This window comes from Sebastes umbrosus, chromosome 22, assembly GCF_015220745.1.
Source record: "Sebastes umbrosus isolate fSebUmb1 chromosome 22, fSebUmb1.pri, whole genome shotgun sequence".
Taxonomy (NCBI): domain Eukaryota; kingdom Metazoa; phylum Chordata; class Actinopteri; order Perciformes; family Sebastidae; genus Sebastes; species Sebastes umbrosus.
In genome coordinates, this window is record NC_051290.1 from 4907605 (window position 1) to 4929744 (window position 22140).

Consider the following 22140-nt stretch of genomic DNA (forward strand, 5'->3'; position numbering starts at 1 on the left):
CTTCAAAGTAATAGCTGTCAGCTGTGAAAACAGTATGCAACCATTATTATTTCATTATTACTTTAATTAACTATTTACAACCATTATTATTTCATTATTACTTTAATTAACTATCTACAACCATTATTATTTCATCATTACTTTAATTAAGTATTTACAACCATTATTATTTCATCATTACTTTAATTAACTATTTACAACCATTATTATTTCATCATTACTTTAATTAAGTATTTATTTGAATATTTTACTATAACTATATACGTTACCATTATTATGTATGTGTAGCATAAATATAGGTTAATTGCTAAATTAAGAACAGTGTTTGGTAATTACCTAAATATATTATTATTATTATTATTATTATTATTATTACTATTATAATTATTATGTATGTATATATAGTGTATATATATTCTTATTAAGTATATTATTTAGTATGGATGATTGAATCTGCCAAAATCAGAAATAAATTAATGAATAAATAAATAGATGACTTGATAAGCAAATGTTTAATTTCCCCCTGTATTTAGTTGTCCATCCATCCATCCATCCATCTTCAACCGCTTATCCGGGGTCGGGTCGCGGGGGCAACAGCTCCAGCAGGGGACCTCAAACTCTCCTGTTTAATTTTTCCCTTCATTTATTTGTGAAATTATTTTTATACATTTTTTGTATTTATTTTTGCATTGTTTTAATTTATTCATTCACAAAATGTATTTGTTGCATTTATTTTTTTATTTCTTTTATGTTTATTTTTAAACGTAATTTTCCCCTTTATTTATTTATGTATTTATTTATGCACGATTTTCCTTATTTATTACCCCAAACTTATTTATGTATGTATTCTAGCATAAAGTACAATAAATTAAATTAAATAAAAATTAAAATAAAAATTAAATTAAATTAAATTAAATTAAATTAAATTAAATTAAAATTAAATTAAATTGAATGAAAAAAAAATAGTATTGAAAAAATAAATAAATGGAAAACAGAATCAATTTTATGAGTGTGAAAAAATACATTTTGATGAAGACGACTGAATGAAGTGGACTTTTCATGTACTTTAAACATTCTTTGTAAACAGTGGAGTCATCATGTTGAAACATTGTATCACTCAAACAGCAACAGTTGCTCTATTTGTTTCCTCATTCTGTTCTAACGTTCTGTTCTAACCGGAAGCTCTGTATTGTCCAGCTTTACTCATCTTTACTCTCTCTGCTCTCTGTATTCTGTCTCTGTCTCTGTGGGTGGAGCGAAACAGGAGGCGACAGAACAAGAAACAGCAATGTCAAGAAGTTTGTCGAGCCCGCACTGTGTCGTGTACAGGGCTTCTTTAAGCTGAACAAACAAACAAACAAAGAGATAAACAGACGAAAGAGAAGCGTGTAGTCGGACTCGGACACACAGACATGGAGGGTGAGTAAAAAAACCTGCTCGACCTGTTCAAGTTTAGACGCACTGGAGGTGAAACTGTACCAGGGAGTTGTTTTGCGCACAAGGGAAAGCCCCGCTATCACTGCGCTAAAACAGTGGGAGTCTGCTGTTTTACATGGTTGTAAGCTAATATACAGAAGGAACTTTTATTATTTATCATAGCCGAATGAAAGCTGATGAGACATTGAGTGTATTTATCCCTAAATGTGGAGCTAAATCACCTGACACGAGTGGAACAGCCTCGAAATGCCAAGAAGAGGCCTGTTGGGTCAGTCCACCTTATGGATTTCCCCCTTAGCGTCCGCCAAACTTCGTTCAAAAAACTATCAATTTATTAGTCATGTGTCTATTTATGGAAATATTATGATAAATAATTAATGTATGTCATTATTAATAACTTATCTTGAGTTCGGCTAACATTTAGGTAGCATTGGTTTCAATTAAAAAAAACAATGTGTCTGCCAAACCTCGTTCAGAAATATATCAATTTATTAGTCATGTGTATAGTTATGGAAATATTATGATAAGATTATTTATTAATAATGACAGATATTAATTATTTGAGTTAGGCCCACATATAAGTAGCATTGGTTTCAATTAAAAAACCAATGTGTCTGCCAAACCTCGTTCAAAAATATATCAATTTATTAGTCATATGTTTATTTATGGAAATATTATGCAAAATAATTAATATCTGTCATTATTAATAAATAATCTTGAGTTCGGCCAACATAATAAAAATAAATAAACATGTCATTAAATGATGCAAAAACAATATCAAAAATATATAATAATAAATGTCAAAATATATTCTCATATATACATATATATAATTTTTGCTACATTTAATAACATATTTATTTATTTATCGAGTAATTTATTTATTTAGTTTTGATTTTGGCAGGATTGTTTATGTATTTCTGCATATATTTATCTGTGTATTTCTGCACGATTTTCCCTTATTTATTACCCCAAACTTATTTATTTATGAATTATAGCATATAATAAAATCCTTGTAAAAAATGACTTGATGAATAAATAAATAAATAAATAAATGTGTCATTAATTGTAGCAAAAATAATATCAAAAATAAATGTAGCCATTAGTTAATTGATAAAATGTGACATCAATTGATATTTCTGTTTTAATTTCCTTCTTTATTTATTTATCTTTGTATTATTCACTTATTTATTTACTCTCCTGTTTAATTTTTCCCTTTATCTATTTTTTTTTTTTTTTTTGAATTATTTATTTATTTTTAGATGTATCCATTTATTTATGTATTTATGCACGATTTTCCTTATTTATCACCCTAAATTTATTTATTTATGTATTCTAGCATATAATAAAATAAATTAAATGGTTTCAATTAAAACAATCTGTCCTATTATGATTGGTAACTGCTGCTCGCAACCGCCCACCTCAGTTTTACTGGATGGAAATTATGGAAATGGCACACTATAATTAAAGTTGTGGTGTGTGTAGTGGGACATAATGTATGCCGATGAGTACAAGAGTAGCTTGTGACGATTCAAAACCTGCACATGTTTCTACTTTGTCACTTTTACTTTACCTGCAAGCCAAAAGAATATTAAATAGAACGATTTTATAATGGAGAATGGTTTTTCATACATTGTTAGTTTTTTTTCCCACAGTCCTGACCTCCCAAAGTAGAATGACATTGTTGATGGATATTATTTATCAGTGTCTATAAGATGGATAGTTAGAGGACAGTGAAATTAATGATATACATTAATAAATCCATATCACAACAATAATGTGGTAGCAATGAGGCCAGATTTATTTTGCCAAGTTCACACATACATGGAATTTGACTCTGGTTTTATGCAGCTCTCTCAGTGAACTTACATAGAATAGAGGAACAATAATGACCAACAATAAAATAAGCACACTATAATAAAATAAAATGTCTATATGCAAATGTCAAGTGTTGATATTAATACATTTAGTGATTTATGAAGGTCAACTTGTGGTAGACATTTACTTTCACTTTCACAACATCAGGCTCAATAAATAGGCAGGGATGTCTCAAATAGATTTTATTTAATTGTATTCTATTGACGTATATCTATTGATTTTTTTAACATTTTATTGTTGTAATTTTTAATCTTTTTGTCTCTTAGCAAAATTTGATTTATTGTCTTTTGTTTTGTTTTTTCCTTTGTGATTATTATGTATGTACATACACTGTACATACATAATAATAATCATAATCATAATAATAGTTATAATCTGATATACATGAAAAGTCCACTTTATTGTCTTTGTCAAAATGGGTTAATAAATAAGGAAAATCACATACAAATAAATAAATAAATGCATAAATACATAAATAAATACATACATTTAAAACTAAATAAATAAATAATGCACAAATAAATTAATTAATATAAAAATAATAAAATTAAATAAATAAAAGGGAAAATTAAACAAAAGAGTAAATAAATAAGGGATTTAATACAAAGATAAATAAACAAAGAAGCAAATTAAAAGAAAAATATTGTGCAAATACAGTCTAAAGTGTAATTAATACACACACTTCTTGGCCTTCGTGCCATGTCTAATTCAAAGATCCATATTTATTCACATTCATCTTGTATAATATGACTAAACTAGACAAAGCGGTCTGTCATTTTATCCCCATTATGTGAGTGTGGTCTGAGGCTGGGAAGCAGCAGGCGTGTTACAACTTGGAACGCATCCTCTCCATGCTTTCACATCAAACAAGTCCTACTAGCTGCTGGGTGGAGCTTTGACCAACTGATCTCGTGTCACACCTCACTTCTTTTTATGAATCTCGACAATTCATTAACCGAGCACCTGAAACCAGAGCGCTGCTCTGGCCTGCTCTTCCCCTGCAACAAGGCTGGTAATTTGACACCGATATCACACCCCTGCCTGTCGTCATTGTTTGCTTTATTCTTCTTCTTTTCTGCTCTTTGGCAGGCGAGTAATTATATTGAGCTGGGAAGTATCTCGGCAACCTTTGACCTCTTTGGACGCTGCACTGTCTGGTAGATTTCCACCCTGACCGCAGCGCAAATGACAAACTCTTACTAAACCACAAGTATGTGCTGAAAGCAGCTTTTGGATTGTGTCATCGGGGCTGCCACTGTACGCTGTGTGTCATGTACTGTGCCTGGTAAACCGCTAATGGTTGTTAAGACTTTGACTAACAAGTGGTTGCTATGTCTTTTTCTTATTTTCTGTCCACTACAGGTGTGTATGGAGGATGGGGCATGACCCCGCTCAACCCAGGTAAGAAGCTGTTTCCTGTAAATTATCAGTTAACCCATAGACATATATTTACATAGCTGCATTGCAGTATCTGGATACTGTGTTTTTGTATTTCCAAAGTACAGTGACACTGCGTTTAAGTCACATTATTCTTCTTCTGTTGCCATCAGTCCAAGCAGTGAACCCCTTCATAGAGATCATCGAGCAGCCAAAGCAGCGGGGGATGAGGTTTAGGTATAAGTGTGAGGGACGTTCAGCCGGCAGCATCCCCGGAGAGAAGAGCAACGACACCACTAAGACCCACCCAGCCATCAAGGTGAGATGGGCGACACTTGTTGAGCGTGTTTTCTGGCTTTATTGTAGCTCAGATTACATAATAATCCACTTGTTTGCACCAAGTTTGGGTAAAAAAAAAGCAGCGTAGGGCTCATGATATCCTTAATTTTACTATAGTACAATACTGCTCTACCATACTGTTTAAATACTGGTGTATCTTTGTTAAGAACTTCAGATTTTGAACAATAACTATATACACTCACCGCCACTTTATTAGGTACACCTTGCTAGTACCTGCTAGGTCTTCTGCTGCTGTAGCCCATCTGCTTCAAGGTTGGACGTGTTGTGCGTTCAGAGATGGTATTCTGCATACCTTGGTTGTAACGAGTGGTTATTTGAGTTACTGTTGCCTTTCTATCATCTCGAACCACTCTGCCCATTCTCCTCTGACCTCTGACATCAACAAGGCATTTCCGTCCACACAACTGCCGCTCACTGGATATGTTCTCTTGTTCGGACCATTCTCTGTAAACCCTAGAGATGGTTGTGGACGAAAATCCCAGTAGATCAGCAGTTTTTGAAATACTCAGACCAGCCCGTCTGGCACCAACAACCATGCCACGTTCAAAGTCACTTAAATCCCCTTTCTTCCCCATTCTGATGCTCGGTTTGAACTTCAGCAAGTCGTCTTCACCACGTCTAGATGACGTAATGCATTGAGTTGCTGCCATGTGATTGGCTGATTAGCTATTTGTGTTAACAAGCAATGGAACAGGCGTGCCTAATAAAGTGGCCGGTGAGTATATAGAGATACTCAAGGAGGTTAGAATATTGTTAAAGGATAGGTTAACATTTTCTCTTAGGAATTACAAATACGTTTTTTAGGACTGTCAAAGTTAACGCAAATCCGTTTTAACGCCACTAATTTCTTTCACGCTTTAACGCAACTTGAGATTTTTAAGTTGTAGCTGTCTCATTTTAAAGCTAGAGTGAAGATACTGGTATCATATGAAACTAGAGAACCTAACTATGACCGAAACCTACTGGCTGATCAGTAGCTGAGATTTATTCCAGCCCTGATAACACAAGAACTTGTGAGTTATTACATGAAGTTTGTCTATTTGAGCAGTCGGCTCCTAGTGAGTGAGGTCAGCCCTCAACTAGACTGTAAGCATGCATCCACTCTGCCCAAAATCCCTTAAAATCTCCCTTTGGAATCATTAAACATGACATATTCCTCCTACAGGTGCACAACTACAGCGGCCCGCTGCGTGTTCGCATCTCGTTGGTGACGAAGAACGCGCCGCACAAGCCTCACCCCCACGAACTGGTCGGGAAAGACTGCAAGCACGGCTACTACGAGGCGGACCTGCAGGAGAGAAGGATACACAGGTAGACCTGAGAGTGAATGTGTGACTAACGTGATGCGTCTCACGCACTTCAAGGAACTTTTTGTTCAAAACTACTCTGAATTGCCTCAGAGGAAACTGCAGTTCCACATCAAAACGAGGTGGTATTTATTAGAGATTGCGCAAGATAAGGACGACATCATGGTTGGAGATGACGTGTTTACTGTCGCCTTGGTGAGACTAGTCGACGGGTTCACCGGGTTTGGAGTTAAAGTAAAACATTAACAGCATAAACCTTGAACAGCATAAAGCTTGTTTTGCTGCTTTTCAGTCTAGAATCCTGTCTGACAATTTCTTCTCAAAATAACTAAACAAGTATTAGAAGAAAGTGCAACGACAGTGACGGAGTCAACTACGTAATGTTTCAACATAATATTACATCATTTATCCGTCTTGTCGGAGGGAACTGTCTGTCTTCATCTCGACGAGCATGATGAAATTCAAACAAACAGTGTGTACTGCCCTCCACTGCCAGTACTGTGATACACAGTGCCTTTTGTTTATATTAGTCATTTCTTTTTACCATTAAAACATGTGTATTGCAATGATTAAAAAGTTAAACTAGAGCTAAATGGTAATGTAAATGACAAAGATTTCTAGTACACTTTATAGTAAATGAGGATGGGGTCTTTTAAGCGAGAGAGAAAATTATGATTTATTATTGTGCTTACCATAGTTTCATATATATATATTTCACATAAAATAGAAATATAGAGATCATATTATTGGATGTCTAAAACATCCTCATCTATTGGTAGTGCACTTGAAGTCAAGTATTTTTCCACTCACACGTCATTAAACCGTCCTCCCAACTCGTGGATGTGACACACTGGTGACGCTAGTCCGGTGGTGATGATTTATTATTTTAAAATGTGGGAGGAAAAGTTTCCAAATTGGAGGTGCAAAGAAGATTAAAACTGGGGTTAAAGGAATAGTTTGGGTGTTTTGAAGTGAGGTTGTATGAGCTACTTATCCTTAGGCAGTGTATTACCTACAGTAGATGACGGTCGGCACGCCCTCAGTTTGGAGAAACAGACAGGAGTAACAAAGAGCAAGGCGTATTTTAGCCACTTAAAGAAAAAGTCAATATCAGTTTAACTGTATGCTATATTTAAAATATTTACATAGCTGTACCATGCTGTCTTGAAGCCACCAGACTCCATTGACAAAAACAGTAATTTTACCTTGCAGAACACAGGAGTTGCTGGTCTATCGCTGCCTCCATCGGTTAGTTTGTTTGTGTTATTGTGCGACTTTGGTGTTTTAAAGGGTTTGTTCGGATTCACCAAAGTCACTAAATAACACAAACAAACTAACTAATCAAGGCAGCTGTAGACCAGCAACTCCTGTGGTCTGCGAGGTAAAATTACTGTTTTTGTCAATGGAGTCTGGTGGCTTTGAAGAGAGCATAGATGGATATAACGGCTTCCGCTCCCATCGGAAAGGGCTGACTAAAATCTGTTTTACTGCTGCCCCCGTCCACAGCAGTACATTGCCGTGCGGTAACTGCTGTCTGTTTCACCAAACTGGGGGCGTACCGACCTCCATCTACTGTAGGTAATACACTGACTGTGAATAAGTAGCTCATACAACCGCACTTCAAAACACCCAAACTATCCCTTTAATGGAGCGAATACTCACACCATGTGCTTGGCCACAATTATGTGTTAAATACAGAATTAGAATTCATAATATCAAAATTGAAAGTATGCTTCAGTGGTTTCCATCTTTTGGTTTCAGTCTTACTTATCTGACTGTGTTTGCTTTCAGTTTTCAGAACCTCGGCATACAGTGTGTGAAGAAGAAGGATGTGAATGAGGCCATCACTTGTCGGCTGCAGACCAATAATAACCCCTTCAACAGTAAGTGCTGAAAGACACACAGTGTGTGTGACACAAAGCATTTTCTGTGTTACTATCTTTGGTGTGTTGAGAACTAGCTAACTGGGTAGTTAGCAAAAAGAAGTGTATATATCCAGTTACAATAACAGGAAGTGTAGTTTGTTACTTGACTGATCCTTAATCTGATAGCCTACATATGACAGGATGTCAGTGCTGTGCATGACTAGCTGTGTTTGCCTGATTGTGAACGCCACCACCCTCTCCCTGCTGTGTCTTGGCTGCAGTTCCCGAGGCGAAGGTGTGGGAGGAGGAGTTTGACCTGAACTCGGTTCGCCTTTGCTTCCAGGCGTCCATCACTCTGTCCTCGGGGGATCTGTTTGCACTGGAGCCCGTGGTATCGCAGCCCATCTATGACAACAGTGAGTGGGCAACACAAGCACTCCATTCTATTTAATATCTTTTGACTAGTTTTTATTCACTTATTGCCAAATAATCACACAAGTTCAGTGCTTTCCCAGGATCTTTTGTCAGGGTAAACTGATTTATATTGGATTTTAATGAAATACCAGTCTATGTAAGCAAGTTCTCCTGCAACCTTTAACTCCCTCACACACTCTTCGTTCCTCTTTACATTTGAACTTTTCTTGTCAGCTTGAAGGTATTTACAAGAATTAGTTTCAATCGTAATAGTAAGTATCTAAAGGCTGGCCCACACTAAAAGATTTTTCAAATCTTAAACAGACGTTGAAAATGTGAGAGAGCCCACACAGAACGGCATGTTATGATACATTTAACAGTTTTGTTCCTATAGTGTGAGGAGAGCAACGATTTGGCCAAAACAGCACACGACACACCAACAGATTCATTCATGAACAACAAGAGTCCCGACTCTCAAAACCGAAAACCTCGCAAAATATCTCGCGATCAAACGTGACTTTAGTGTAAACAAACCTGGCAGACGACGGGCAGTTTTTGCACGACTTTGTACTGAAAATTCACGAAGAAAAAAATATGAAGTCGTGGTGTTGTTGCCACAAATCAACAAGTTGGTCCTTCATTTCTGAGCTCCATCTGGCTACTTCTTTATGCTTCGTGTTTTGCATTAGCTCATGCATTAGCTGCGGTGGTCGTCCTTCCTTCTTCAGTCAACTTGGTTCACAATTGGCTATCGTTCTTTCCCACGTGACCGGTCATCGGCTGTCATCGGCCACTGGAAAATGTGGGAGGAGATAGGTTTAACAGTTTTTGAGAAAAACAGAATGATGGACTTCATAGTTCCTGCCACGCTGAAGCATCTGAACATTTATCATTCTTGGGAATAATATACAGTAAGATAAATGAGCAATTTGCTTTCCTGAGGTGAAATTAAAATATGAGAAAATACAGTAGCTACATAATCAAAAATCATAAGAAACAATACAGAGTCATACAGAGGAAATAATTGAATTCTTCTGCGTGCAGTATTGACTTGTCAGTCGCAAATCTCTACATTAAAAGGTGTCTGGTGTTTAACCCTTAGCCTCGGTGTTGTATCTATTTATTATTTGTGTCTATATGTACATTCATAAATGCCTTTTTCTGTCTTAAAGGGGCCCCAAACACAGCTGAGCTGAAGATCTGCAGAGTCAACCGCAACTCTGGAAGCTGCAAAGGAGGCGATGAGATCTTTCTGCTGTGTGACAAAGTACAAAAAGGTACAATCTGCCTGTACTCTGTGTGTTTCTGTCAGAAATACTGACGTTAAGTATTTATTGTGTGCTTAGAAACAGAACCCTGAATCTCATAATAGTGTACTACATTTGATGATTAGCTTTATGTTCACAGTGGGTTTCTATGTTATGTCAGTGAAGATGATGAAATAGCCTCTTTTAGCTCATTGTTTTGGTTTTCCTGCCTGCAAACTCTGCTCTCAGGAAGCTGTTTTCAGCAGAAAAAAGCTCTAAAAACCAACTGTATGCTACCTGTCCAGCACCAAACAGCAGGCAAAGTTAGCAACTAGCGTTTTACTAACATGTTCACCATAACTTTATATGGTAATAATGTCAATGTTGTGCAGCTTTAAGTATACATTTCAAAAGCCTCTGCTCTCAGATCATCAGTAGACCCAGTATGAAGTGATATTTTTGGCCGCCTACGTTGCACATGTCAGGTTTCGTTGCCTGCTACGGTATCTGCTGTCTGTGATGCAAAGCAGCCGCGTTACGTCTGAGTTACTTCAATCACAAAACCAAAAGCTTTCTTCCTCTATTCCGAGGTCCACTTCTCATTTTTCCTATTTTCTAATAAATTACTAACATTAGCTTTATGTGTAAACTGATAGTTAACTACTTCCCACTGTGTGTTTCTGTGCCGGCTGGGTCATGAGGTTCACATCAGAAGGGTTTCCTGCGTGGGTGATGTGATGCTGATAGAAGAGTGAAGTGCAACTCTTAAAACTCTCAGCTTCCCTGCGCCTCGTGAACTCAGTTTCTTTCTCTTCTTCTGTTTCATTTCTCTGCATTTTTCTCTCTAATAAACAGGTTAACCCCCTGAGACCCGACTGACTTTACTGTCTTTCAGATGCTCTAGTAGGTTCAGTTTTAGGGTTACAGTGAAGAAAGCAAAAATATATGGTCATTATCAAAGATCACACATTTCTTTTAAATTAAAAGACGTCTTTTCCACTCAGTATTTGCAGTAGTTTGATCGTGGCTGGTATCTCCTGACATCTAGCATTGTCTGTTTCCCCCCTGTAGAGGACATCGAGGTGCGTTTCTTCCAGGACTCCTGGGAGGGAAAGGGCACGTTCTCCCAGGCCGATGTCCACAGGCAGGTGGCCATTGTGTTCCGCACACCGCCGTACCGCGACACTAACCTCACCGAGCCCATTAGAGTCAAGATGCAGCTCCGCCGGCCCTCTGACCGCGAGGTCAGCGAGCCGATGGACTTCCAGTACCTTCCCGCTGACCCAGGTAAGAGGCCCATTTTTCCATATGATGACACATAAGTTACTAATGAAAGCATCTCTCACAATACCTGAGAGATATGAGCCCTATTTCTTTTCTTTCCATATTTTCTGACGTCATCACCCTTAAATAATATTACTATTATTAATGACCCCCCGTAGATGAATACAGGCTGAGTGAGAAGAGAAAGCGTACAGGGGACATGTTCCAGAACCTGAAGCTGGGGCCAATGCTGTCTAGTGGTACGTTGATGAGATTTCTATCACTCTCACTATATATATATATATATTTATATATATTTATATATATTTATTTATATATATATATATATATATATTATTTATTATATATTATATATAAATATATTTATTTATATATTTATATATAAATATATATATATCTTTTTATATTTATTATATATATATATATAAATATATATATATATATCTTTTTATATATATTATATATATTTATTATATATTATATATATAATATATATATATATATATAAAATAAGGTAATAGTGATTGCAATGTAATATAATCTCGTCTGTTGTTATTTCAGTGTCCATTCCACAAGATAGACGGCACATAAGCCCGGCAAGGAGAACAGTCACAGCCAAGCCTCCATCGATGAATGCACAAGGTGAGTCTGTTAAACTTGTCTTAAAGACAGAGAGTCTGAATCTGTGTAGCAACAAAGCTGATTTAAAAACGACCTTAAACTGAGCTCAAGTGCTTGTTGTGTTTGTGTTTGTGTGTTGTGTCGTGTTTCATCCAGCAGCTGTGGTGCCCCCTGGTGCCACCGGAGCTAAGGCCCAGCCTTCCTACTCATATCAACCAGGCCAGCTGTTCTCCGTCCAGCCCAAGGTCGAGGCCTCCCCCTCTAATGCGACTACAAACCAAACGTGGAGGATCATGGAGAGCCTGAACCTGGGCCCCCAGCCCAAAGCCTCTCCGGTGCCCAACTTCACAATGACCCAGGCACTATCCTCCTGTTCCTCCATCGCCATTTCCACCGCCAACCAGGACTACTCGACCGTCAACCTGTCGGACCTTCACGAGTTCTTCCCCAACATCTCCACGGCCATCGCCCAGGAGACGGCAGCTTCTCAGGGCAGCACGGCCTCCTCGCAGGCCGGCAGCTCCTTCACCCTCCATGGCTCTCAGTTCCGGGTGGACCCCCCGCTCGGGGACGACGACATCCCAGAGTTCCCTAGCTTTTCCGAAGCCCAGGCCCCGGGCGTCCTGGACAACCTAAACATGGATGACTTTGAGGACCTTCTGCACCCCGCCCTCATGAACGAGAGTGGAAACAACGTGACATTGGCTCAAGCTATGTGCCAGCAAGCCGCCCCTCCCAGCTCTTCTTCCGCCGCCCACATCGCAGCGTCCCATAACACTTCCGACGCCGCCGGCCTCCCAGGGAGCACCTGGATGAATTACCCCAACAGCATCGTCAGCCTGCTCCAGAACGAGGGCATGAATGACATCGCGTCCAACAACGGCAACTACCGGCCCGCCGTGCTGGATGAGTTTGACGAGTTGATGTCCGCTGATGAGGATCGTCTCATTTCCATTTTTAACAGTGGAAGCCAAGCTGGGTTCGTGTCAGGACACCCGACTTAAAGTTTGTCCGTGCCATTTTTTTTTTACGGACATATTTACTGCTTGTATCTGCCCTTTTAACCTTTTAAAAGAAACAATGCGGATGCAATAAGACTGTGAGAGACAGAATGTAGCAAAACTGCTCACTGTGGACATGCAAGGACTTTTCACGGTATTCAATTAGTGGCTTTTGCCGGGCCTTTATAGACGGGTTTCTGTGCAATGTCATCGCAGAGATGCGCACACAGCTAGGGGGCAGAAAGCACGGTATCATGTCTATGGATGGAAAATGTTTAATATTTGGAGGGGATCACATGTGTCTGGTAAAAACAGAAGGAGATTATGGATTCAGGCCTGATGGATAAAAGCATTGTAGTGACACAGCGTGGTGGTCATGGCGAGCTGTCATGCTCCACAGATCGATAAAAATGAACTGATAAACATCAACAGGGTGATCGACCCACACTCTAAAGAGATATTTATATAGATTTAGCGGCTACGCCTTCAAAGTGATGCAAGACTTTGTTACGGCTCTAAATTGTTGTAACATTACGCAACTACAGCGGGGGAAAGCTCACTCCGGTACGCCGTGACGTTACATTTTAGAAGGGAAGACGTCTGGTAGTCTACCGGGACAGTCTCTCCTGTGGTCACAACAACAAGCGGCCGTGTACGCTAACGTTAGCTAATGTTTGTTTAATTTGAATCGGGCATATCTGCAGGATTGTTTTGACTTCTGGCGTTGCGTTACTGACCGTAACGTTAGCTAACAGCCAGCAACACGCTATTAAAAGAAGGGGCATAAGGTTGAAGGTCACCTGGCCGACATACAAAGAGCTGCTGTGGGACTGGTTGTACTAATAACACGACAAGATAACAAGAGCTTATATTATCGTTATGCCTGTTGAGGAATCGCTAAGGAAAAAGTGTCTGGTGGCGGACATCAAGACGTAACTTGACTAATCAAATCTCATACTAACACGTCATATGATAATGGTATCTGGTGGGTCTAGTGTAATCTACAAGAATGTACAAACAAACGTTGATTAAAACCGGATGCCAAAGCGGTTTTGCCCCCTGAATGTGCACGCACCCGGTAATACAAGAAACCCGTCTATATACAGTTTGACCTACAAAGACTGAGCCTATTCAGATTTCATCGCCCCTTGTTTAGCATCAATCATTAACTTTGTTTTATAAAGACAATCACATCAGAGGCCTGTTCTACGAAGCAGGATTTGGGGGTTAGCGAGGTAATTTCCTGGTTAACCCTTCAGGGTTTCCCGTCCTACGACGGTGGTTCACTTCTTCTTACCGGGGTAGATTGCCATGGCAACTGATGCTGAACAGCTAACCTGCTCCAGAGCAGGTTATGTTCCAGATAAGAGATCAACTCCTATAAAAGCACCGCCTACTGACCAATCAGAGTTCAGTGTGCAGATCATATGATAATATTACACAAATACAAAGAAGTTTAGGTCATAATCCAGGCTTTTAATTGTGTTTTTATATTTAGTTTTTCACTAGTCCGTTTCGCACCGCCGGAGTCGGGGCTGCAGCTGAAAGAAGGTTGAAACAGTCGTACTAGGGGTGTAAGAAAATATCAAAAATATAGAGTATCGCGATATTATGTTTTCTGATACTGTATCGATTTTTAATTAATAGTTTAAATGCAAAGATTAACTCAGTCAATACTTACTTTTATTTGCAAAGACACAGGCTCCCTCTCAGTGTATGTGTCCTCTTAAAGTAGAGCTACGATGTTGGATGTTACAGATTCATGTAAATGCACATCCCACTGGTCTTATTGCACAAAAAAGTCAACTTTTTTTACTCAGATTTTATGCATACGGTGGCGTGTTCTTTATATATGACACCTAAAATTTGTTGTTTTATTTAAAAATCGCAATATATCGCCTACAGCTCACAGTATCACAATATATTGAATCGTAACTCATGTATCGTGATACGCCAGATTCTTGCCAACACGTTGCCCTATCTCATACACGCCACAACTTTGTTAAATGCCATAATGTGATAAGTGTAATCCATCCAGCTATTCATATATCACTGCCCCGTCTAGACGACTATATCTGACTTTTAAGTCTTCCGTTAAATTAATAAATCTGCTAATTTACGCATTCACACATCGGCAATTTTTGTCTTTTGCCAGCTGTCCTTCCTGCATTTGGCAGCTTGTTCATTTTAGTTTGGATTATGTGTTTAACTTCTTTGTAATTTTCTAATATTATAGTTCTTGTTACAGATCTCGGTCGTTAGGGGTTCGTTAAGGGTATGTTGATCTCTCTTCGTAGTACAGGCCTCTGATGCGCCGCTGAAGGCATCTGTTCAAACTGTGGAACATGTTAAGCATGTTCTTGTACTGTCAATATAACAAATGTTGGTAGCTCTGGTGAGTGTTAATGTGGTTATCACTTTGAAATGTGTAAGTTTGGTTCTGCCTTTTTATTGTAAGCAAAGCGGAAGGTAGCTAGGTAGGTAGGTAGGTATTGTCAGTGTCCAACCTGGAGGTTAAGTCTATGCAATTTCTGCCCATTGTAATGAAATATCCCCATGTATTACTTTAATCGAATGTTTTTTCTCATACAGGTGCCTTTGTTGAGTCTCAACAAAATGTAGTAAATGTGTTACGAACCAAATGAAGGTCTACATATGAATAATTATCAAACAAGCTACGTTAATAAGTACATGCTTATAGCAGAGAAGCTCACACTCATGGAGCTGTATCAGATGTTGTTTTTGTGTCTGCCGATATAATTTCTAGGGATGCACCGATCCGACTTTTACAGTCCCGATACCGATATCTGGGCTTTGAGTATCGGCTGGTACCGATCCGATACCAGTGTTTAATCAATAAGCTGTTTGCCTCACTGTGTGGAGGATCATTCTTTAATGTGTAAGACAACATCAGGATTGACTTAAACTTTGCTTTCCTAACTTTTTGATATAAAATCTAACAAATAATTACATAGATATACTAGGGCTGCACGATTATGGCCATAATGATAATCACGATTATTTTGATCAATATTGATATCACAATTATTTATCACGATTATTCATTCATTTTAGCTACAACATATTATTAAAATAAACACTTTCACTGCTGTGCTATATTCCTGCTAATGTACAAATTAGGGCTGACATTGCAATATATTTTTTCTGCTATATAAATATTGCAATATGAAAAAATACAGGAATATTTAAAGTAAATTTTAATGTTAAATGCTTCATTCTGGTGCACTTTGAGAGCAAAATTAGCAACAATAAGACAATTTTATGCTCTCAATTTAATCATAAACACATTGGTTGTATAGATAATATCTATGCCCAAAAGTGAAGCCAAAACATCTGGATCGCCGGCTGTTTAGGAAGCGCTTCAGTTTTTCTATGAGCAGAACACACATTTTAAACGTCAATATCGCAGGCGATCATGTTCAGTTAATTTTGGGAAGATAAAATTGAGATTATTATTCCATTAATTGTGCAGCCCTAAGATATACATTTACTGAATGGTTATTTGTTATTAAAATAATAAATCGTTCACCAGCAACTTGGTCAACAATCTTCAAAATTAACAGGAATTATAATTGAGATGTAAACCTTTTTAACGCAGCAACAAAAACAGGAATTAAAATGCCAGTATATAATATATATGGTATATAAACAGCTGTTTGAGTCAGCATCGGCTCGATATTTGATCCGGTATCGGTGCATCCCTATTAATTTTCTCTGGTCTCTGATCAGTTTCTCTACAGTTATTTCATGAATAACTCGCTGCAGTTTAACTCCAATGTTTCAGACCTGCAGGTCAACTTGCTTTATTAAAAGATGCTTTATGAGATGAATTGATGCTTGTTTTATACCGGTATGATGTAAGCAGATTATACTATATGCCTTCTTTTTTTGCTGTAATGAACGATTTAATTCTGTCAAAAAAACACTTTTCTTGGCAATAAAAACCACAATATATTAAGATGGTCTTCAAAAGTAATTTATTTGGCAACTCGTGGTTCAGTACAAACCAAAAAAAAATAAAATGAGACAAATTGATATTGTAAAAAAAAGAAAGAAAATGTCCTTTGTGCATACAAATCAAGGATTTCTTCAGCTACCCCGTCCATCAGGTAAAAGTTAGTGCATTACAAACAGAACATCAATAATACAAATCCTCTTACTGATGAATACAATATAATCAATAAAAAAATATGTGACAGTAGTCCAGGTCACTTAGGAAATGTTACAGATTGAAATGAGATTTGCCAAAAGGAAGAACTTGAAACTCAAACACTGACTTCTTAAAGCCATTTAAGTCAGCGAGATGATCACCAAGTGCCTCTTCGTTTACCCAAAACGTAATCCTCCTATTCTGCTTATGTTACTTCAAGATTGGTGACTTTGTTGATAATGTGTGAACGCCGGGGGACGCACTCCAGGTCAAACTTGCTCTCGTATATGGTCGGACACAGTTTAAAGCGGTTGTTCCGGTAGATTCCCAGGTAAGTGTAAACGTCCGGCTTGTAGGTGAGGGGGCATTTGATCCCCGTGGCGCGGATGACCCCGTCCAGCCGTATGACCTCACTCTCGTCAGTGAAGTTCTGGTTATAGGCACAAATGACCTGCTTGCCCTCTCCTTTTGGATTATGGGGGCTGACTTTAGCGAGGGAGATCTTGCCATCCAGGGCCGCCCTGGCCACGCACTCCCAGGCGTTGTCCAACTTGAAACCACAGTCCAAGTGCATCAGCCATTTGCCCGAGAGCACGCCGTGGTTCAGGGCCAGCTCCTTCACCGTCTGGAAGCCGACGGGCCGGCCACTGGCCAAAAGTTTCTCCCAGCTCTCCTGGAGGCCCACGACGTCCCCAACGTTGGGGCAGTGGTTCAGACCCAGCACGGCGATCCACCCCACGGGGCTAACGCCGCCTTCCTCGTCTCCAAATCTGTCCACTCGCGAGGGCCCGTTGCTCTCCAGCCAGGCGTCAAACTCAGATCTGGGGGTTCTTCTGGAGTCGAACACAATCCAGGGGTCCATGTCTGCAGCCATGGCCTCAGCTGCATAGGTCTCTGCAGCAAAGGGGGTCTTCACCTCGCCTTCTACAGGGGCCTCTTCCTCCTCCATAGTGCTCGTCAGTGTGAGGCAACTGAAGAAGCCCTGTTCAAAAAGAAGGAATGCTAACCCATTGCCTTTGGTCGTGTCATAAATTACAGAAGTACTGGTCTGAAATATTATGTGAAATGGAAAAGATATTTGATAAGGATTTAGAAATGATCCAATGTCTTTGATTTTAGGAATCCCAAGTACAAATATAAACTACTGCAGCCAACAAAAGGTTATATAACATTCTTACATTTGCTACTAGAAAAAATATATTACTACGGAGGATCAGTGATAAGAAAGCCTCTGTTCAAGGCTGGCGTAAAGTGATATTTGAGATGGTCCCTTTGGAATATCTCACAAATATTCTACATGCCAAAGTAGATCAGTTCCACAATATCTGGCAGCCCTATCTGAATTATATTGGACCTGATCTCTCCTCCATTATCTCACAAGGAGTCTCCTGAACATGAACTCATATATCCTGTGACTTCCCTGCACTATGTACTATTTCCTATGACCTCCTATATACATTTTTTTGATCTGAGCTGTACCAGTGTTTGTTTGTTTTTTTTTGTTTTTTTTATTATTATTCTTATTGTGTTTGTGAAAATAAGAAAACCCAATAAACATTTAAAAAAAAAAAAAAAAAGGAATGCATGTTATGTATTAAAATGTATATATTCAAACCGCACTGTTAACTTGCAGTACTTCCTAATAATAAAGTCATAACTCTACCAGAAAAAAAGTCGTAATATTACGAGGATAAAGTCATAACTTTACGAGAAAAAAGTCGTAATATTACGAGAATAAAGTCATAACTTTACGAGAAAAAAGTCGTAATATTACGAGGATAAAGTCATAACTTTACGAGAAAAAAAGTCGTAATATTAAGAGAACAAAGTCTGAATATTACGAGAATAAAGTCATAACTTTACGAGAAAAAAGTCGTAATGTTACGAGGATAAAGTCATAACTTTACGAGAAAAAAGTCGTAATATTACGAGAATAAAGTCATAACTTTACGAGAAAAAAGTTGTAATATTACGAGGATAAAGTCATAACTTTACGAGAAAAAAGTCGTAATATTACGAAGATAAAGTCATAACTTTACGAGAAAAAAGTCGTAATATTACGAGGATAAAGTCATAACTTTACGAGAAAAAAAGTCGTAATATTAAGAGAACAAAGTCTGAATATTACGAGAATAAAGTCATAACTTTACGAGAAAAAAGTCGTAATATTACGAGAACAAAGTCGTATTATTATGAGAATAAAGTCATAAATTTACGAGAAAAAAAGTTGTATTATTACGAGAACAAAGTCTGAATATTATGAGAATAAAGTCATAACTTTACGAGAAAGAGTCATAACTTTATAAAAGTTTTTAATCTGAGCTATACCAGTGTTTGTTTGTTTGTGTTTGTTTTTGTTTTTGTTTTTTTTATACTTATTCTTATTGTGTTTGTGAAAATAAGAAAACCCAATAAACATATTATAAAAAAAGGAATGCATGTTATGTATTAAAATGTTTATATTCAAACCACACTGTTAACTTGCAGTACTTCCTGATGCAGGCACGTGAGGACATCTGGACTGTTGATGCTGATGCTAACTAATGATGCTAACGTTAGCATGCTGCATTAGCATTAGCATCACGTGTTCACTAGCTAATAACTGATTCTTTTACACAAAAAATAAGCTGCTATATATTTCATTTGTGTCTCGTCTACAGTTGTAACTAAACATGAAGATGTGTAGCTGCTTTGCTCCTCCAGCCTGGTGGTAGCTAGTCGGCTAAGCTAACTAGCTAACTAGCATTAGCTGGCCAGTCATGTCCATCTTCATCTTCTTCTTCACATTTGCAGGTTATTTACAGCCAACTAATAATCACAGCTACCGTATAACATGTGTACTTGTATGCAGACAATATCTAACTAACTAACAAACTAATCAAACTGTGCATTAGGAGGTTTTTAACCGACCTGAGTGGATGTTTGAGTCTGTTGTTCTTCCGCAACAAGCAGACTGCAGGTGCTGGAGCTAGCTGGAATTCTGTTGCGCGTCTGTCTATTTTTTCGTGCAATTACGGTAACGGTGCACTCACATCCTCTGTGTCCAAAACTCCATCTAGACCAGAGACAGGGGTCAGCAACCTGCAACCTTTACTATCAAAAGAGATATTTTATGCAAAATAAAATAAAATTAATCTGTCTGGAGCTGCAAAACATTTGAGCATTGTGATGAAGGTAACAGTTTATAGTCTAAGTATATAGTATATAAGTCTAATGCAGTGAGGGCCAAAGAGAAAATGTACGATGGAGTATTAGGGCCACATTGAGGGAAAAAACATCTAAGATTTACAGAATAAAGTCATAATATTACAAGAAAAAAGTCGTAATATTATGAGAATAAAGTCATAAGTTTACGAGAAAAAAAGTCGTAATATTGCGAGAATAAAGTCATGACTTTACAAGAAAAAAGTTGTAATATTACGAGAATAAAGTCATAACTTTACGAGAAAAAGAGTAGTAATATAACGAGAATAAAATCATAACTTGACGAGAAAATAGTCGTAATTTTCCAAGAAAATAGTCGTAATATTATGAGAATAAAGTCATAACTCTACAAGAAAAAAAGTCGTAAAATTGCAAGAAAAAAGTCATAACTTTGCAAGAAAAAAGTTGTAATATTACAAGAATAAAGTCATAACTTTTACGGGAAAAAAAGTCGAAATATAACGCGAATAAAATCATAACTTTACGAGAAAAAAGTTGGAATATTCAAAGAAAATAGTCGTAATATTATGAGAATAAAGTCATAACTTTACGAGAAAAAAAGTCGTAATATTACGAGAATAAAGTCATAACTGTACAAGAAAAAAGTCATAATATTATGAGAATAAAGTCATAATTTTACAAGAAAAAAGTCGTAATATTACGAGAATAAAATCATAACTTTACGAGAAAAAAGTCGTAATATTCCAAAAAAATAGTCGTAATATTATGAGAATAAAGTCATAACTTTACAAGAATAAAGTTGTAATATTACGAGAATAAAGTCATAACCTTTACGAGAAAAAAGTTGTAATATTACAAGAATAAAGTCATAAATTTTACCAGAAAAATAGTCGTAATATAACGAGGATAAAATCATAACGTGACGAGAAAATAGTCGTAATTTTCCAAGAAAATAGTCGTAATATTATGAGAATAAAGTCATAACTCTACAAGAAAAAAAGTCGTAAAATTGCAAGAAAAAAGTCATAACTTTGCAAGAAAAAAGTTGTAATATTACAAGAATAAAGTCATAACTTTTATGGGAAAAAAAGTCGTAATATAACGCGAATAAAATCATAACTTTACGAGAAAAAAGTTGGAATATTCAAAGAAAATAGTCGTAATATTATGAGAATAAAGTCATAACTTTGCAAGAAAAAAGTCATAACTTTGCAAGAAAAAAGTTGTAATATTACAAGAATAAAGTCATAACTTTTATGGGAAAAAAAGTCGTAATATAACGCGAATAAAATCATAACTTTACGAGAAAAAAGTTGGAATATTCAAAGAAAATAGTCGTAATATTATGAGAATAAAGTCATAACTTTACGAGAAAAAAAGTCGTAATATTGCGAGAATAATGTCATGACTTTACAAGAAAAAAGTTGTAATATTACAAGAATAAAGTCATAACTTTACGAGAAAAAGAGTATTAATATAACGAGAATAAAATCATAACTTGACGAGAAAATAGTCGTAATTTTCCAAGAAAATAGTCGTAATATTATGAGAATAAAGTCATAACTCTACAAGAAAAAAAGTCGTAAAATTGCAAGAAAAAAGTCATAACTTTGCAAGAAAAAAGTCATAACTTTGCAAGAAAAAAGTTGTAATATTACAAGAATAAAGTCATAACTTTTACGAGAAAAAAAGTCGTAATATTACGAGAATAAAGTCATAACTTTACAAGAAAAAAGTCATAATATTATGAGAATAAAGTCACAACTTTACGAGAAAAAAGTTGTAATATCACGAGAATAAAGTCATAACTTTTACGAGAAAAAAAGTCGTAATATTACGAGAATAAAGTCATAACTCTACAAGAAAAAAGTCGTAATATTATGAGAATAAAGTCATAACTCTACAAGAAAAAAAGTCGTAAAATTGCAAGAAAAAAGTCATAACTTTGCAAGAAAAAAGTCATAACTTTGCAAGAAAAAAGTTGTAATATTACAAGAATAAAGTCATAACTTT

General features: G+C 37.0%; 2 protein-coding genes across 3 annotated transcripts; one reads left to right on the top strand and one right to left on the bottom strand.

Annotated features, from left to right (window-relative positions):
* Nucleotides 1-1256: 1256 nt before the first annotated feature.
* On the top strand, nt 1257-13071 carry rela (v-rel avian reticuloendotheliosis viral oncogene homolog A). Of its 2 annotated transcripts, none has more exons than XM_037758121.1 (11): nt 1257-1419; nt 4678-4716; nt 4866-5011; nt 6218-6363; nt 8151-8242; nt 8506-8640; nt 9811-9915; nt 10957-11172; nt 11328-11408; nt 11731-11811; nt 11947-13071. In XM_037758121.1, the coding sequence occupies exons 1-11, from the start codon at nt 1413-1415 to the stop codon at nt 12792-12794; spliced, it is 1896 nt and encodes a 631-aa protein (XP_037614049.1). In that variant the 5' UTR covers nt 1257-1412; the 3' UTR covers nt 12795-13071. The 2 variants fall into 2 exon arrangements, with proteins under 2 accessions (XP_037614049.1, XP_037614050.1); XM_037758122.1 differs by having other exon boundaries at nt 1258-1419; nt 11950-13071.
* A 3695-nt stretch (nt 13072-16766) lies between these two features.
* c22h11orf68 (chromosome 22 C11orf68 homolog) lies at nt 16767-20054 on the bottom strand. Its single transcript, XM_037758124.1, has 2 exons — nt 19873-20054; nt 16767-17944 (listed from the first exon to the last, which is right to left on the bottom strand). Exon 2 carries the CDS (start codon nt 17909-17911, stop codon nt 17168-17170), a length of 744 nt encoding a protein of 247 aa, XP_037614052.1. The 5' UTR covers nt 17912-17944; nt 19873-20054; the 3' UTR covers nt 16767-17167.
* Nucleotides 20055-22140: the final 2086 nt, after the last annotated feature.

Bases quoted from the DNA above. Each gene is read 5' to 3' on its own strand.
- rela (XM_037758121.1), top strand. The intron at 6,364-8,150 runs GTAGACCTGAGA...GTTTGCTTTCAG, and splicing joins CAGGAGAGAAGGATACACAG to TTTTCAGAACCTCGGCATAC. The intron at 8,641-9,810 runs GTGAGTGGGCAA...TCTGTCTTAAAG, and splicing joins GCAGCCCATCTATGACAACA to GGGCCCCAAACACAGCTGAG.
- c22h11orf68 (XM_037758124.1), bottom strand. From the start codon at position 17,911: ATGGAGGAGGAAGAGGCCCCTGTAGAAGGCGAGGTGAAGACCCCCTTT.